At 47.8% G+C, this 18,247-nt stretch overlaps 1 protein-coding gene across 4 annotated transcripts; it reads right to left on the bottom strand.

Moving 5' to 3' along the window:
* Window positions 1–6,562: 6,562 nt before the first annotated feature.
* Med18 (mediator complex subunit 18) lies at window positions 6,563–13,372 on the bottom strand. Of its 4 annotated transcripts, none has more exons than XM_021651384.2 (3): window positions 13,234–13,372; window positions 12,469–12,601; window positions 6,563–7,596 (listed from the first exon to the last, which is right to left on the bottom strand). In XM_021651384.2, the coding sequence occupies exons 2-3, from the start codon at window positions 12,539–12,541 to the stop codon at window positions 7,043–7,045; spliced, it is 627 nt and encodes a 208-aa protein (XP_021507059.1). In that variant the 5' UTR covers window positions 12,542–12,601; window positions 13,234–13,372; the 3' UTR covers window positions 6,563–7,042. The 4 variants fall into 4 exon arrangements, with proteins under 4 accessions (XP_021507059.1, XP_060235372.1, XP_060235371.1 ...); XM_060379389.1 differs by having other exon boundaries at window positions 13,336–13,356; XM_060379388.1 differs by having other exon boundaries at window positions 12,996–13,348.
* Between the last annotated feature and the right edge of the window lie 4,875 nt (window positions 13,373–18,247).

Genomic DNA, 18,247 nt, shown 5'->3' with positions numbered 1-18,247 from the left:
TCTCAGTGTAGCCACGGCTGTCCTGGAACTCTGTAGACCAGGCTGTGGATCTCTGAAGCTCGGCCTGTCTCTGCCTCCCTAAGTCCTGGGATTAAAGGTGTGTACCACCACCACCAGCATGGTTTTGTACATTTATGCACACCAGTAATTCAGCCCATTTGACCTGCTTCTGAGAAGTGGGCCTACATACACGCCTGAGAAAATAACTTTGTGAGAGTTTCACTTGCCCAATACGCAAACATTCTAAAGTGTTAAGAGCTAGACGCCAAAGTACATACACACACAGATGATAGAACAAGGCACACGGCGAAATGTGAGATGCGTGGGTCACTTAGTTGCTGTCAGAGGTCGAAGGTCGGGGGTCAGGGCTGAGGATGTAGCTCAGGGGGTAGAAGGCTTCCTTCGACCTCTGTACCGCATCTGCCAGGCATGGAAGCCTGTATCTGGAATCCTAACACTCTGAGGCAGGGGCAGGAGCGTCAGAAGATCAAAGTCATCATGGCTACCTATCGAGTTCAGTGCCAGCCTGAGCTGTAGAAAAAGAAATAAAGTAATAAACTCTGTCTTTTAAAAGTTAGAGGTCTGGGGCTGGAGAGATGGCCTGGCAGTTAAGAGCACGGACTGCTCTTCCAGAGGACCCGGGTTCAAATCTCAGCACCCACATGGCAGCTCACAACTGTCTGTAACTCTGAGATCTGACACTCTCACAAAGATATGCATGCAGGCAAAACACCATTGTTCATAAAATAAAGGTCAATAAATTAAAAAAAAAAAAAAAGGGACAGACTTTTGTGGCCTAGAACAGACCCAAAAAAGACAGAAATTCCCCATGTCTCAGGACCTGTGTTGGAAAGTTTCATGTAGGGAAGGGGGACTGGAGAGCAGGCTCGGAGGTTCAAGCACCGGCTGCTCTCGCAGAGGACCCAGGGTCTACTCCTGGCACCCACATGGTGGCTCACTCTCATCTGAAACTCCAGTTCCAGGGGTCCACCACCCTCGTATAGCCTCATTGGCTACCAGGCACCCGTATGGTGCACAGACACACATGCAGGCGAAACACTCATTAGATGAATAAAACAAATAACTAAAAAAAAAAAAAAAATGTGTACAGCTAAGAGGGAATAGGCATTACTTGCCAGTGGTTTGATGGCTTACACAGGAAAGCCCAACAAAAGCACAGCGGCTGCCAGCGTGCCACATTTTCCCTTCTGCAGCCAAGACTAGTGGCACTTGGCTGTCATCCAGGCACTTAGAGGCAGAGGCAGAAGATTTAGGAGCAAGTTTGTTTCTTTTTAAAAATATATTTTTTGTTGTTGTTGTCGTCATTTTTTAAACAAGGTCTCACTATGTAGCCTTGACTGGCCTGGAACTCCCAGTGGAGACGTGGCTGTCCTGGAATTCAGAGACCCATCTGCCCCTGCCTTCCAAGAACTGGTGCTGAAGATGGGCGCCAGCACACCCCCTTTTAACTTTGTTTTAAAATTTTTATTGCGTGTGTGTGTATGTGTACAACTTTGTGAAAATGATGACTCATAGTATTTTTATTACATTATACTGAAGTGAAAGGTGTGGGTTTTTTGTTCATTTGTTTGTTTGATTTGTGTTGTTTTGTTTTGTTTTGTTCTAGTTTTGCTTTTCCAGACAGGATCTCACTATGTAGACCTACCTGTCCTGGAACTCAGTGTGTCATCCAGGCTGGCCTCAAACTCAGAGGTCCACCTGCCTCTGCTAGGATCAAAGAGGTATGCTACCACACCTGGCTAGGTTTCTTTTTTTAACTTTTATTTTATGTGTATGTGTGTTCCACCAGCATTTATGGTAGTACCCACAGAGGCCAGAAGGGGCCATTGGATTGCCCAGGACTAGAGTTACAGTCAGCTGTGAGCTCCTAAGTGAGTGCTAGAGATTGTACACAGATCCTTGGAAAGAGCAGCTAGGAGGCCCTATCTCCAGGATGAGACTGGAGAGTTCCAAGCCAGTGCTGGCTACATAGCAAGTTCAAGATCACAGTGGACTGCATGAGGCCCTGTCTTAAACAGACAATAAAACTCTTTGTTTTGTCCTGTGGCACTGAGCATCAAACCCCAGGTCTTAAACATGCTTGGCAAGTGTGACAGAGGAAACGAGCCAATTCAAGCCAAGTTAGAGCATAAAGCTAGGTTTGTTGGGGAGCTGCTCTCGGGCTGGTTCACTGGTCCCAAAGAATGGGGCCAGAGAGGTTGCCATGCAGGAGACAGAAAGGGGAGAGGGGTCGACAGAGACAGCACACACAGAGAGAGGAAAGAGGAAATAATCAGGAGGAGAGAGAGAGAGAGAGAGAGACCAAAATGTCTGGATTATATAGTGAAGAGTCTCTCAGGGGAAGTTCAAGTAGGGACTAAGGGATGCTGGGAGAACCTGGAGGCCAGGTCCACTTTGGTTATATAGCATCTCAATTGCTTGTCCCAGGTCTGAACCCCAACAATGTGCTCTACCACCTGGGAGCGCTCTTACACTTGGGAGGCTGAGACAGGTGTCCTGCCATGAGTTTAAGCCTGAGCTAGAGCATTCTAGACTGGAGTGATACTTTGCCTCAACAAACATCATAAAAGAACACTCGTGTGCATGATTGCCTGTGACTGTGAACTAAACTGCAGTGTATCGAGGAATGAGCTTGCTGTTCCTAGGAAGAGCCAGATAGTATATATGGCCTTGATGTCCTAGATCATCTGCCTGCCTTCCACCTGCCGAGACTGAGGAGGAGCATGACCAGGACAGCCAAGGACACACAGAGAAACCATGTCTCGAAAAAGTACACCTATACAAGAAGTCATTTTATTTGTTTTCTTAATAACTGTCCAGGGAGCTACCTTAGGCCATTCTCGTAGGTGCGTGAGAATGATACAGGACACCTCCCTTGTGAAGTTCACATTTTATTAGAGGTAGATGGGGAGTCCCATAAGTGCGTGTGTGAAAAGTTATCATTCATGTTGTTCATGGAGGGGGAAAAAAAAGGATTTTGCTATGTAACTTCCTAGCCTTCAATTCTCATAGGCACGTAGCCCAACGTGCTGGGGCTACAGGTGTGTGGCTTTGGCCTTTGAAAACTGAGGCTATTTTGAGAGGAAGGCGAAGTAGAGGTTCCTGCCCTACCGGTAAAACCGGATCTACCACAAAGCCAATAAAAACATCATCGTCCTGCCAGGTGCTGGCAGGTAACAAAGACAAGGCCATTGGCATATGGCGGGGAGCTTAGGAAAGTCTGTACCCGGGGAAGTTAATATGTGATAAACGCCACACCCCACCGAGCCCCAGGGAGATCTGTCCCAGGTGGTGACAGAAACTAACTATGGGAAGGAGAGACGTGGGTCTCTCACCTTGAAACCAAGGTAGAAGACAGGCTTTGCATGGTTTAAAGGCTCAAGGGTGAAAGTTAAGATCGTAACGTTAACCTGAGAAAACGTAGGATGTCGGCGGACTCCACACTCAAGCCTCGGCATGCACGCGAGCATGTGCGGCATGCACTGGAGGATGCAAGCGAGGATGTGCTTGCACTTATTTCCTCCCGGAACCCCAGGTTACGGTCCCTCACCGACGGAAGTCAGGGCAGGAACTTGGAGGCCGCATAAGCCGGAAGTGAGGTGCTGTAACCTGGCCTTCTAAGAGGAAATAAGCCTTTAACTCCCCAGATTGGTTTGTTTTTCTTTTTTTAATGTATGTGGGCATTTTGACTGTAAGCACATTTGCTAGGAGGAATTGGATTTCATGGGATTACAGTTACAGACAGTCGTGACCTCCCACGCAAACACTGGGACTTGAACTCAGGACCTCTAAAAGTGCAGCCAGTGCCCTTAACCACTGAGCCATCTCTGCAGCCTAATTATTCCTGGTAATTACCACAGCAACAGAGAGCAAACTAGGATTCCTTTGTCACAATGTGTTACTTCCTCCTCCTCCTCTTCCTCGTTTGGCTACACAGGGTTTTTCTGTGTAGCTCTGGCTGGCCTGGAACTTACTCTAGAGACCAGACTGGCCTTGAACTCAAAGATCTGTCTGCCTCTGCTTCCTGAGTGCTAGGATTAAAGCCACGTGCCACCATGCCTGGCTATGGAATCCTTTTTTTTTTTTTTTTCCTTTTTGGTTATTTTCGAGACAGAGTTTCTCTGTGTAGCCTTGGCTGTCCTGGACTCACTTTGTAGAGTAGGCTGGCCTGGAACTCACAGATATGCCTATCTCTACCTCTGCTGGGATTAAAGGCATGTGCCACTACACCCATCTTGAGGAATATTTATTATAAGTTCCAGACTGGCCTCAAATTTGCAATCCTCCTGCCTCAGCCTCCACGGACCTGGAACTGAAGATGTGTGCCACTAATCTGGTTAGGATTCTCTCTTTCTTTTACATTTATTTATTTTTATTACATGAAAAGTCTGCATGCTAAGGCATATTTGTGGAGATCAGAGGACAATTTGTGGGAATCAATTTTCTCTTTCTACCATGTGGGTCCCAGGTATCAAATTCAGGTCCTCAGGCTGTTTCCTGGCTGAGCCATCTTGCCTTCCTTCTCCCATGAGCTCTGCCTTTCTTCCTTCTTGTTTCTTTAGAACAGTATATAAATAGTAATGGCATATGTATATATAATGTATGTACTGTAATATATTATACACACACACATTTTTGGTGTTCTTTTAAAAAGTTTTTCAGACCGAGTATATCTACGTAGCTCTGGCTGTCCTGGAAGTCACTCTGTATATCAGGCTGGCCTCAAACTCACAGAGCTCTGCCTGCCTCTTGCACTGCTAAGACCAAAGGTGTGTGCTACCACCCCCAGCTGGGTCCTGCTGTTATTGTCCAAACTGGATCTTAAATTCCTGGGCTCAAGTGGGATCTTAAATTCCTCACACTTCAGCTTCTCTGGTAGCTGGGACAAATGAGGGCAAACTGCCTGGCGTGATAGTTTGTGTACGTTTTTGTGTTTGAGTGGCGTTGGTTATGGAACCTAGGGTCTTGTACATGCTAGCCAAGCAGTCTATACTGAGCTGCACCCCACCACTCACAGTTTGAATGACAAACTAAGATCCAAAGTGAGTTATGGCCAGACATTCGGGCACAGGCAGTAAACCCATCACTCAAGAGGTAGAGGCAAGTTGGAGCTCTGTGAGTTCAAGGCCAGCCTGGTCTACAAAATGTTTCAGGCCATGGGCTGGAGAGCTGGCTCAGAAGTTAAGAGCACTGTCTGCTCTTCCAGAGGTCCTGAGTTCAATTCCTGGCAACCACATGGTGCCTCATAACCATCTATAATGAGATCTAGTGCCACACTCTGGCCTGTAGACATACATGTAGGCAGAACCCTGTACACATTAAAATAAATAAATGAAATAAATCGTAAAAAAAAATCTAAAAAAACAAAAAAGGTTTCAGGCCAATCAGGGCCACACAGAGACTGTCTCAAAAAAACAGAAACAAACCAAACCCAAAAAACCAAACGGCCCCCAAAAAGAAATTATGGAATATAATAATCATATTTGTCAACATTTAATACACCAAGCTATGCACATGCAAATCTAAGGTGGAAGATCAGTGCATATAATGTGTCCAAATGTATTTATACATATTAACTGGGCAAAGGTAAACTTATTAAGGACAAGAAAGAAGTAACTTCCAAGAGGAAGAAGGGGCGCTGGGCACAGTGGCGCACGCCTGTAATCCCAGCAATCTGGGAGGCGGAGGCCAGCCTGGTCTACAAAAGTAAATCCAGGATAGTCAAGGCTACACAGAGAAACCCTGCCTAAAAAAACAAACAAAAAGAAAAAAGAAACAAGACTGACTTTACACTCTGACCTCTTCAGATAGGAAACTATGAGGCTCCCCAAACCCACCCCGCCACCCAGGGTTCCTTCATGTAACAGACCTGGCTGTCCTGGAACTCTGTAGATCCGTCTACCTCTGCCTCCAGATTGCTGAGGTTCAAGGTATGTGCCACCTGGCCTCTTTTTCCCTGCACGTCTTTGCAGTATGTGTGTGCCTGGCGGGTGTGTGGTTGAAAAGAGGGCATCATATCCCCTAGAAGTGGAGTTACAGAGGGTTTTAGCAACCGAGTGGGCAGTTAGCCTGGGTCCTGCAAGGGCAGCCAGTGCTCTTTAGCAGCTAAGCCATCTCGCCAGCCACTAGCTACTCTAAAAAACCATTATTATATTGAATTTGTGTGTGGGTGTGCGCAAGCACGGGTGCCAGAGTCACAAGTGTGTGGGGATAGAGGGCGACACCTTGCAGGGGTTGGTTCTCTGCCGAGTGGGTCCTGGAGAGGCCTCGGGCCCACACCCACCACCCAGGATAATGACAGCAGTCAAACATTAACATAACAGAGTAAATACTTAAAGAGTTAATAATAAATAGGAAGAAGTTAAGAAGCGCTGGGCGGTGGTCACACCTGTGATCCCAGCACTCGGGAGGCAGAGGCAGGCGGATCGCTTTGAGTTTGAGCCTACTCTGGTCTAAGGGCAGGACAGCCGAGGCTACACAGAAAAACCCTGTCTTGGAGGAAAAAAAAAAAAATCAGGAAAAGTGAGGATCAGAATCACAATTGTTCTTTTCTGTCTTTATTACCACACAATGTCAGCTCATGACACTGTTACACACTTTGTAAACAGAACAATTAAAAACATGAAGAAAACAAAAAATAAATAGAGCAATAAGAAAACATTTTAAAAACAAGAAAAAAGGCAAAACAATTATCAGAGTTGTTTTCTGACGTTTTTCCTTCCGGTTCTCTGAGTGGAGGGAGGGCTTGAGCAAACTTCCATGTTACCTGGGCCTCTCACTGGAAAAGACTGCCAACAAGAAACTGTCAGGTGTAATAAGGAGAGCCTTTAACACGGGCACACAGGTGGAAGTGCAGGGGACCTCTGGGACCGGCTAGCTAGTTAATGTAGTGAGTTCTAGATGAGCCAGGGCTACATGTTGAAACTCTTTCACCATACACCTTCCTGAGGCCAGTGGGCCTGGCTGGCAGCAGTAACTGGGCACTTGTTCGCCTACCTCAAAGACGGACACAAATTCCTAATCACATAAGCCTTTTGGGGTCTATTTTTTCCAGGTGAACTAGAGGTTTGAGCTGCTCTGCAAAGTTCCTCATGTCGTCAGAGACCATGTCCTGCCCAGCTGGCGCCACAACACTTAATTCCACAAGATAGGAGAGCGACAGGGCCTCTGTGCTGTCCGTGTTCCCCGGGACCAGGATTCGGAAAATCTTGTACACCACGATCTTCATGATACCCTTGCGGAACAGGTGTCCTTTGGCGACGAACTCGTGGTCCATGCGGAAGCCCATTTCCATGAGGAAGTCTGTGAGGTTCTCAGAGGTGGCAATGTCCACACAGTTGCGCACCAGGGCGTGGCGGTTCTTGTCCCCCATTTCTGGCTGTCCCAGGTACCGCAGATGCCAGGGGGCCCCTGCCCTGTCCATGGAGCGCCGGGCCCTTAGGACGAACGGGCTGGCCTGCTGGCCCTTAAGGAGGAATACCATCTCGTGATCAAGGAAAGTCTCAGGCTCCATGTTGTCACACAAACCACGAAGGCGATGGATGAGACTTTCCAAACTGTGGTCTAAAACACTTCCTGAAGAGATAAAAGCACAGTGAGTCCAGGATTTCATTTCCCTTAGGGTCATGAAACTAGCAAATGAAAAACACACACACATACAAAATAAAGAGATCTGTGCATCATTTCATAGGCTCAATCCACGGGATTCTGTTGTGATTTACTTAAAACTTTTCTATGCTTAGTTTTACATTTACGAGTATGCAATGCAGTGGCAGAAACAGACAGGATATGATGGCACGCATATGCTGGTCAGGAGATAACCCGCTAGGACTGGTTCTCTCCCTCCACCCCTGGGTCCCACGGATTGAACTCGGGCTGTCAAGGGAGCAAGTGCCCTGTGGTGCCTCGAGTGCCCCCAAAGGCTCATATATTTGAGTGTCTAGTCCCTAGTTGGTAGATTATTTGGGAAGATTATTTAGGAAGAATGCCCTTGTTGGAGGTGTGTCACTGGGAGTGGGCTCTCTCTCTCTCTGCCAGCAGATCAGGACATAGCTCTCAGCTCCTGCCTGTCATATTCCTCACCATGATAATCATGAACCAACCCTCTGAAACTGTAAGCGAGCCCCCAATAAATGCTTTCTTTTATAAGAGCTGTCTTGGTGATGGTATCAGGCTGAAGCACAGTAACCACTGTCTCACTGGCCCACAGCCAGTTTCCTTTTTTTTTTATTGTTTTTTTTTTTTTCCCTGTCCTGGAACTCAATCTGTACACCAGGCTGGCCTCGAACTCACAGAGATCTGCCGGCCTCTGACTCCCAAATTCTAGAATTAAAGGCATGTGCCGCCACACCCAGCTTCTTGTTCTGAAGTATAATTGTATGAAAAGGAAATTTTGAATTTGTGCCATAAAAAGAAGAGTTTCATTTGCTGGAAATAAATAATTGTAGCCGGGTGTGGATCAGCGGCCGAGCAGGGGCTCAGAACGTAAGGCCCTGGGCTTGATCAAAGCACCAAGAGGAGAGAGGGAGGCTGTAAAGTGGGGCACGTAGCGCAGTGGCAGAGGGCGCTGGGTTCAATCCCGAGCACCACAAAAGATTAAGCAACGACAGAAACAGCATTGTTATAGTCAGCCAGGCAACGGCACTCGGGAGACTGAGGCAGTAGGACTGCTGGAAAACCCGGGAAATGGAAAAATGGCTCAGTGGTTAAGAGTTTATTTATGCTGCTCTTGCAGGGGACCATAGTACAGGTCTACGAACATCCGGTAATAAGGAGAGCCTTTACCACAAGCACACATGTAAATACTTAAGGAGTTAACTATTTACTCCTGCGACCCCAACTCCAAGGATCCCACTAGCCTCACATGCACGCGCCACACCGACACACGTGCACACGTAAGTAAAAACAACTTAAAAAAAAAAAAAGACCCAGACTCCAAAAATAAAGACAAAAGACAACTGCTCAAGGCCAAAAATGAAATGTTTTGCTCCAGAACATTTTGGAGGGGCCAATGAAATGGCTCAGTGAGTAGAGGTGCCTGCTGCCAAGCCTGGTAACCTGAGTTCAAGCCTCTGTACCACACAGCGAAGGGAAAGACCCAATTTCCACATGTCCCCTGACCTCCACAGGTATGCTGTGACATGCAGGAGTCCTGCCCCTTTCTAATAAAATGTAATAAAAAAAATTAATTAAAGACTGTCCAAATGGCTTATCAAGTAAAGAAAGTTTTTTGCCAAGCTTGAGGACTTGAGTTCAGTTCCCCAGGAGCCACACGGTGGTAGAGAAATTACTCCAACAAAATGTTGTGTGACAGCAATTATGAAGATGGGCATACACATATTCACTCTCTCTCACACACACACACACACACACTTCAAAAAAAAAAATCTTGGGCTGGAGAGATGGCTCAGAGGTTAAGAGCACTGGCTGCTTCCAAAGATCCTGAATTCAATTCCCAGCAACTACATGGTGGCTCACAACCATCTATAGTAAGATCTGATGCCCTCTGATGTCCTCAGTCACACATGCAGGCAGAACACTGAATAAATAATAAGTAAATCTTTAAAAAAAAAAAATTATTAAAAATCTTAAAATCTTCTTTTTTTTTTTAGACAAGGTTTTCCTGTGTAGTCTTGGCTGTGCTGGACTCACTTTGTAGACCAGGCTGGCCTCAAACTCACAGTGATCCACTCCCATGCACCACCATGCCCGGCTGTGAGACCCCGTCTTAAAGACAACAATCAGCTCCCTTACAGTCAAGTAAGTAGTCGTGACATTCGATGTAGTTGGTACAGAGTAGAGATTCAGGCTGGGCAGTGGTGGCCCACGCCTTAAATCCCAGCACTCGGGAGGCAGAGGCAGGTGATCTCTGTGAGTTCGGGACAGCCTGGTCTACAGAGTTCCAGGACAGCCAGGGCTACACAGAGAGACCCTGTCTTGAAAACAAACAGAATAGAGATTAAGAAACATGAATGCAGCTGGGCCTGTAATCCTAGCTAATAGGGAGCCCAAAGCGCCAAACATAGTCTGCTCGGGGCCCGCCTGGGGACCTCAGGGAGACCTTCTCAGATGTTGAAGAAGGCCTTGATACAGCTCAGTGGCAGATCACTTGCCTTGCTTGTTCAAGGCCTTAGGTTCAATACCAGTATCCAAAACAAAACCCCAGACCCCAAAAACCTACTTTTTCTATTTTAAGATTTATTTAATGTTTATGAGCGCTCTATTTGCATGTACACCTACAGGCCAGAAGAGGGCATCACATCACATTATAGATGGTTGTGAGCCACCATGTGGGTGCTGGGAGTTGAACTTAGGATCTCTGAAAGAAAAGACAGTGCTCTTAACCCCTGAGCCATCTCTTCAACCTCCCTAAAGGCATAGCTTACCTAAGATGGTTTAGGAGCCTAGAACTCACTACATGGCCCAGGTTAGCCTTGAACTCACAGCAATTCTCATGTTTCAACCTCCCAACTGCTGGGGTTATAGGCATGAACTATCACAGTTTTGAAAGAGGGTTTCTTTGTGTAGCTCTGGAACTCACTACCCAGACAAGGATGGCCACAAAATCATGAAGCCACCTGCCTCTGCCTTTCGAGTGCTGGGATTTAAGGTGTGTCCCACAGTGGCAGTTTCTCATACTTTTTTACAATGATCTGAGTCACCCCTCTGAAACCACTATGCTTTACTCAGAGGGTGGCTGTCTCGATCAGCAATCCTACCAGAAAGGGAGAGCAAACCCAAAGAACACTTATAAAAGGACGCACAGAGGCTTTTTCATTGTGGTCAAAAACTAGACTGGAAAGGGCACTGTGACGTGTTCATACCTGTACTTATATGGGTGTGAGGGGAAGCTACCGAGCAACAAACATCGGGAACTGAATGACACACAAGCCGACGCGAATAAACAACAAATAATTCTGAAAGAAACCTCAACAAAACATACATCCACATATATCCACATCAGATGGGGTACAAGCCAGTACGATCCACGCACTTAGGCTCAGGCAGGACGACTGTAAGGTCAAAGCCATCCTTGGCCACATGGCCAGTAAGAGGTCAACCTAGGGGCTGGAGAGTTTTGGTGTCTTTAAAACCTCAGTTGTTATGTAAACATGTTTTTTGTTTTAATCCCTGGTATGGGATATGGGACCCTTCCGGATCGTCTGAGGCAGCAAGGTTTGCCTCCTGTGGGCTGAGGTGGGCTCTTTGCCAGCTGCGGACAGTTTAATTCTGAGGACTGTGAGAGGGAATAAAGGCCAGAGGGGGGGGAGGGGCTCTAAGACACAACAAGGCTGCTGCTGCTCCCCACTGCTGTGACACTCCCCCACGCTGTTGACACAGCATAAGAAGTTGGAGAGCTCCTGAAATGAGGATTGGACTTGCCCCAAGGAACCCAAAGACCCTAACCAGCAGGAAGCAGCTAAGGAAAACTATGCCCCCTCTCCCACTAACCTTCTGTCCCTCCTATCTAGGATAAACGGTTGGTGGAAGGGAGGCAGGGGCCTAAAAGCCCCAAATAAAATAGAGCTTAAAAATAAGAGATGGCTCAGCGATTAAGAGCACTGGACCTGGGTTCATTTGCCACCAGTACCCAAAGGGTGGCACACAACCATCCACGATTCTCTTTTCAGGGAACTGGACACTCTCATCTGACCTCTGAGTCACATACATACATGTAGGCAAACCATTCATACACATAAAATAAAAATTTAAAACCTATTTAATGTGCACCAATGATTTTGTTTTTGTTTTTTGCCTATACGTATGTCTGTGTGAGGGTGTCAGATCCCTTGGAACTGTAGTTACAGACAGCTGTGAGCTGCCATGTGGGTGCTGGGATTGAACCCAGGTCCTCTGGAAGAGCAGCCAGTGCTCTGAACTACTGAGCCATCTCTACAGCCCCTAAAAGAAAATTTTAAATTATACTTTTAAAAAAAAAGGGGGGTGGGGAGGGAGATCAGCAAGGGCCAGGAGAGAAGGATCAGTATTTAATGAATTCAAATACAGAGTTTTAATTTTTCAAGATGAGAGGAAACAAATGAAGACGGGCATTGGTGGTGCACGTCTTTAATCCCAGAACTTTGGGAGGCGGGTCACAGAGGTGGATCGCTGTGAGTTTCGAGGCCAGCCTGGTCTACAAGGCAAATCCAGGACAGCCAAGGCTACACAGAGAAACCATGTCTTGATAAAAAAAAAAAAAAAAAAAAAAGGAAGGAAGGAAGGAAATAAGTGGTGTGCACACCTGTAATCCCAGCTCTTGAGGCCAGCCTGGTCTGGTTGGTGAGTTTCCGGCCACTGAACCACCTTCCACCCCCACTCCCCTTTACACAGTTACTGTATGACGAGAACTGTCCAGTCACTCTTAAGTCATCTCCACCTACTCAGACCAGAAAAAAACAAAAAAAAAGAAAAGAAAACTCGGTAGTGCCAGCTCCCTGGCTCACTCACCCTGCAGGAGGTACTCCATCATGTTAATGGTGCCCCCAGTGACGGGCATCATGGTGACTGGGGGTGCCTCCATGATGCCTCTTAATTAGGTGCAAGGCGACAGATCTTCCAATCGGGTGCGCACGGGATCCACCTGCAAGAGTCACACTCGTCCGTACACTGGAGTGGAGGGGCTGCACCGGCCTTGAACTCAAGACTCACTCCAAACTCTCAACATGGAAGTAATACAGCCAGTTCCGAAAACGGACAGCGCAGGGACAAGAGTTCTGGCCACGGAGATGCGGCCAAACCCACGCGAGTCCCGCGCTCTGACCCTTGTGAAAGTGTCCTCTTGAGGCAGCTGCGCAACCCCTTGCTCTGGAACCGACTGTTTTTAAATAAGGCCGGGGCGTGCATTTAACCACACAGCTCCCTCTCCCACCCCCCCGGCAAGCTACGTGGCTCCGACGAGAAACAACCGACGTACAAACTAAACTTTAAAAAGGTGAAGCCACCCTGGGCTATAGGGAGAGGCCCCGTTTCCAAACCTAAAGAAATAAAAGCGGGCCGAGCAAGTTTGAGGCCAGAAGAGGACTTCGGCCAACCAGGGCAGCACGGTGAGATCCGAAACAAAAGCGTCCCAGGACCGAGGCCGGGGAGACTGAGAGAGAGGGCCCAGGGCATCCGCGGGGCCCTGACTAGAACTGCATTAACGCCTTTCCGAGGAGCCAGGCGGGAAACGCGCGGCTCAGGGGCCCGCACCGGTCCTCCCGCGCGTGCACTTACACGCCTCCGTCCACGCCACAGCTCCCAGCAGCGGTGGACTTAAACCCACGCGAGCACACGCGCGGCCCGCACCCCCAAAATGCCCAAACCCCTCCAGCGAACCCGCCAACCAGCATCCCCTCCGCACTTCCGGCAGGAAGCTGACGGACAGGAAGCCTCTCCACAGTAAGGGTGCCGAGAGGGCAAGGAACGCGCCCGCTTTCCGGCACCCGCGTGCGAGAGCGCTTGCGCCGCCGCGGTGGGGTCCCAGGCTAGAGATTCGTGCACTGGCAGGTAACTGCAGAGCTTTACGTCATAGGACATCTCTAGGATAGTTGTGTTTTGTTTTTTTTTAACCAGCTTCGACGACCTGAATGTTTTGATCCTCTCTCTTGAAACTGATTTGGATACTACATTTAAATTTTGAGCTCAGCCGCTGGAGGGAGCGAGGAGGGAAAGAGTCGCCTTGGAAAAGGAGAGCGTGTTATAAATCGGAAGTATTAAGGCCAGCGTGGTGCTGCTACAGACCTCAGCAGTGACACTCAATAGTTTGTGTGCCTCCGAGGGCCTGGAGAAAAAGCTCAGTGCTAGAACCTTGCCTGGCCATAAGTTTGATAGGAAACAACAGCAAACTTGTTTAATTTACTATGCCTACCAAAACTTTAAATACGGGAGACCAGGCCCAGTACTGAGAATCTCAGAAAGCTGGGGGAAGGATTTATCCGGCAGAACCATCCAAGGTTCTGGATGTGAGATTTTTTAAAAATAAGTAGACAGGGGCTAGAGAGATGGCTAGCAGTTAAGGGTACTTGCTGCTCTTGCAGAGGTCCCCAACACCCACATGGTGGCTAACGACCATTTGTAATTCCCCTTCCAGGAGATCCCTTACGCCTTCTGACCTCCTCAGGCACTGGCATCCATGTGCTAACATACATACATACATCCTTGCAAAACACTCATAACACATAAAATATAAATAAACTAAATATGAGCTGGGAAGATGGCTAAGCGGTTAAGAGCATTTGCCGCTTTTGTTGAGGACCTGGGTTCAGTCCCCAGCCCACGACCACCTGTAACTCTAGTTCCCAGGGATCTGACACCCTCATCTGGCATCCACGGGCACCTATACAGGACATATATGGTGTACATACATTGTTAGGAATTGTAAAAAGAGATTGTGAGGTTACAGAGGTTACACGCGGGCCCACAGATCACACCACGAGATTGGTTCCACGCGGGAGGTTTATTAGGTAGAGGGGGGTTACAGAGAGGGAGGTAGATAGAGATAGAGAAAGAGAGAGACAGACAGAGAAAGAGAGAGAGACAGACAGAGAGAGAGAGAAGAAGGAGCGAGGAGGAGAGAGAAGGAGAAGGAGAGAGAGGGGAGGGGCCCCAGTTCTCTTATAGGGGGGTCCAGAGCATGCGCGGGTGGTTCCAGGTGGTCAGCAGGTGGTCTGGGTGTCTTTCCAAATGCCTGATACCTGCCGGGTCTGCCAGGCCCCAGGGGCTGCCTGTAGAAATGCCTGCTTGCTGATCCCAACATACATATGTTCTGGCACATACATGGAGATTTTAAGCTCAACAAAGTATTTCTTGAACTCTGCTCATACGGCAAAGACATAAGGGACAGTAGAGTGGACCACCCTCAGTCCTCCAGGACATCCCCCCCAACGTTCCCCCAAACATCAGCCACCTCAGGCAAGGGCACCTAGTTCCCAGTCAGTCTGGGGAGCCTGTATCAGCTCAGCTGCCATCCTTGCTCACTGTCATATAAATTCTGCTTCCTTTGTTGCCATTTCACTCTTCTTTCTAGCCCCACCCCCATGGCCTTGACAGTTTTCTCTCCTATAGATCTTTCTTTCTGCCCGTGGCATGGTCTCGTTCAGTAGTTTATCTGTGCCATCACTTATAACATTCACTTGGAATGATAATTTAACGCAACACCAAGAAATTGAGTATTTAAGATTAAGAAAAATGATAGGGCCATAGCTCAGTAGTACGGAGCTCCGGGCCTGAGGCCCCGGGTTTGATCCCCAGCACGGTAACACTAATACCATCTGTACTGCCATGTCTGAAAAACTTACTGAAAAAAATTGTAAGACAGTGGCCCACACCGTAGGCCCGCTTTCCCGTAACTCAGGGCTGATAAGAGGCATGTGAGCCAACACCCTATTAATTTGGCTGCTGACTCTGTAATTTTACCAGTGGGAAAATGTAGGCAACAGATGTGAAAGAACATGGGAGAGCCAGTCCTGGTGGCTCATGGGAGGCAGAAGCAGAGGCAGAGGCAGATAGATTTGTGTGAGGCCCGGGCTAGCCTGGTCTACATTAGTGAGTTCCAGGCCAGCCGTGGTTACATAATGAGACCCTGTCTCAAAATACACACACACACACACACACACACACACACACACACACACACACGCGGTGGCGGTGGGGAAGAGAGAGAGAAAGAGAGCTGTGAACCTGCATGCAACACAACAGACAAGCAAGATACAACTAACTACTAATATTTTTGGTTGGATTTCAGACCTGCACCACAGAAAGATTCCCCATCTGGTACTGTAAACCTAACCAAAAGCCTGTGTTGTGAGGTCATGGGCACTAGCAGAAGACACTGCTGTTGTTTCGCTGTGATGTGCCGGTCAAACTGCCTTCTGAAGAGCTACATTTATGCCTATAGATTAATATACTGCTCTCAGCTTTCTTCAGAGAAGGGTCTTTTTGCGATGGGCAGTGGTATCTGGGGAGACCTCGAACCCTCAGAGTGATGAGAAGAGACGGTGGAGTGTTCCGCCACGCCTGGGAGGGCCCGTAACACTCCCTCCGAGGCTCAGGGAGCAGCATGGAGAAGGCCTGAGGAAGGGGTGGGGGTGCTGGCGTCAAACGCTGACTTCCGGGCATGCCGTGGTCCTGGCCCTTTTGAACTCGCAGCAGTTGTGCTTACTTAGATCTGCTTAAGATTGGGCCCATCCTGTCAGCTAAGAGGGAGAGGTGCAGGAGGCCCCACCCCTCCCGGAAGACTCACAGCCAATTAATGTTTAATGGGGGAAGAGAGACGTTTGCTTCGGTGCTGGAAGTTACTGATATACAGTGCACAGTCTCCCGTAAGCAAGCCTAAAGGAATGCATTGGGAAGAACATCGTGGATGCAGAAAGGGGGACTAGTTGGGGAGGGGTCGGGGCCAGTGGGATTTCGAGGGGGCTGGAGAGATTACTGGGGTACGTATGACTATGACCAAAGTACATTCTGCACACTTACGGAAAATGTCATAGGAAACCCATTATTATATATAACTAATATATGTTAATTAAAACAGGACAATAAAAGGCTGGCAAGATGTCGTAGTGGGTTAAAAACATGTCTGCCACCAAGCCTGATAACTTGCATTGGCTATCAGGGACCCAAATGTTGGAATGAGAGATTCCCAGAAGTTGCCTTCTGACCTCCATATGTGTGCCATGGCAGGTGTGTGCCCCCACACAAGAATAAATCCACAGTTTATTTAAAAGGTGTAGTAAGCAGGGCTTTTGTGGCGCGTGGCTGGCTTCGATTCCCGAACTCATGAGGCAGAGGCAGCCGGATCTCCGTGACTTATCATGGCCTGCTTGATAAGACCCTGCCTCCCACCCCGGAAATAAGTGGCCATCCTCAAGAGGCAGGGTAGGTGAGTTGATACAAGTTCTTGGCTTGCATGTGTTCAGTGCTGGGCTGAACGGCACACCTACCATCCTGGGACCCAGGAGGTGGAGGCAATAAATTAGTTCAAATTCACCTGAGGCCAGTTCGACATAGGAAAGATCCGATCTCTTTGGGGATAGTTTTTGATAGGCTAGAGATTGAACCTGTGAAGCAAGTACTTCGCCAGTAATTAAACTGTAGCCCCCTGCCTTGAAACTCTGTCCAAACAGAGAAGAAAAGGAGGAGGAGATAGAGAAGGTTTAATGACTAGCCAGTAGAGGGAGGGGGGAGAAGATAGAGTCAGAATTGTCCAGATCTCTGCCTTGGGTGGCTGAGGCCATAAGGCCATGGTAGTCGGTTATTTTTGTTTGTTTCTTTTTTTTCTCCTATAAGATTGGGCAAATGATAAGTGCTCTGTGTGGTCATGATTAGAGGAGGCCTTCTTTTCCTATTCAGATGCTGATTTCAGAATAGAATGTCCAGTGGTTTGAATGGGCCATTTGAGACAACAAAGTATTTATTCAAGCTTTAATAAGGTTAAAATTTGAAAGAGGAACAGGAACTGGGCATGGTGGTTCACACTTGTAATCCTAGCAGATGGGGAGGGAAAGGGGGGAAAGAGAGAGAGAGAGAGGAGACGAGAGGAGAGAGAGTTGCTCAGGGCCACAATGCTAGTAAATGTCTGAGCTCATATTTAAATTCAGTTCTCTGTGACAGCGAGTCTGTTCCTATCTCTGTGAGAGTAAAAAGCAAGGCCATTAAGTGCTGATATGATCTGCCCCCATCCCTCTACCTCTCTGTACCTGACCAAGTACAGCCAACTGTTCCCATCTGTGCCTGTCAAAGATGCTCCTGTCTTCAGTCTTCTGCAGCTGGAGTCTTCCTGAAACCTTATCCTACCACCAAACCGTGGGATTCATTCTCTCACTTTTTATCTCCCTGCAAATCTTTTTTTTTTTAATTAAACATGCATTTGTGTGTGTGTGTGTGTGTGTGTGTATCTGTGTGTTGTGTATGTGTATGAGGGGTGTGTATGTATGAGTGCCAGAGTACCTGTACAGGTCAGAGGTCAATTATAACTATTGATCAAGAGCCCTTCACCTTGGTGGGGTTTTTTTTTCCTGTTTTTGTTTTGTTTTGTTTGTTTGTTTTTGCTTTTGCTTTTGAGACAACAGAGTCTTTTGTTTGTCCCAAAGCTCACCAAGTAGGGCTAGACTGGCTAACTGGCCGTGAGAAATACACTGTCTTGGCTTCCCCTGGCCAGAAAGGGATAAAAGAATGCCACCATCTACACTTTTTCTCTCCTGGGGATTAAACTCCGATCTTCCATCTTCATGCTTGCAGGACCAGCATT

Source organism: Meriones unguiculatus, chromosome 3 (genome assembly GCF_030254825.1).
Source record: "Meriones unguiculatus strain TT.TT164.6M chromosome 3, Bangor_MerUng_6.1, whole genome shotgun sequence".
Taxonomy (NCBI): Eukaryota; Metazoa; Chordata; class Mammalia; order Rodentia; family Muridae; genus Meriones; species Meriones unguiculatus.
This window is presented reverse-complemented; position numbering and strand designations above follow the sequence as displayed.

Excerpts from the sequence above, each read along its gene's own strand:
- Med18 (XM_021651384.2), bottom strand. The coding sequence starts at position 12,541 with ATGGAGGCACCCCCAGTCACCATGATGCCCGTCACTGGGGGCACCATT. Across the intron at positions 7,597-12,468 it reads GATGGAGTACCTCCTGCAGG|GAAGTGTTTTAGACCACAGT; the intron begins GTGAGTGAGCCA and ends TTATCTCTTCAG.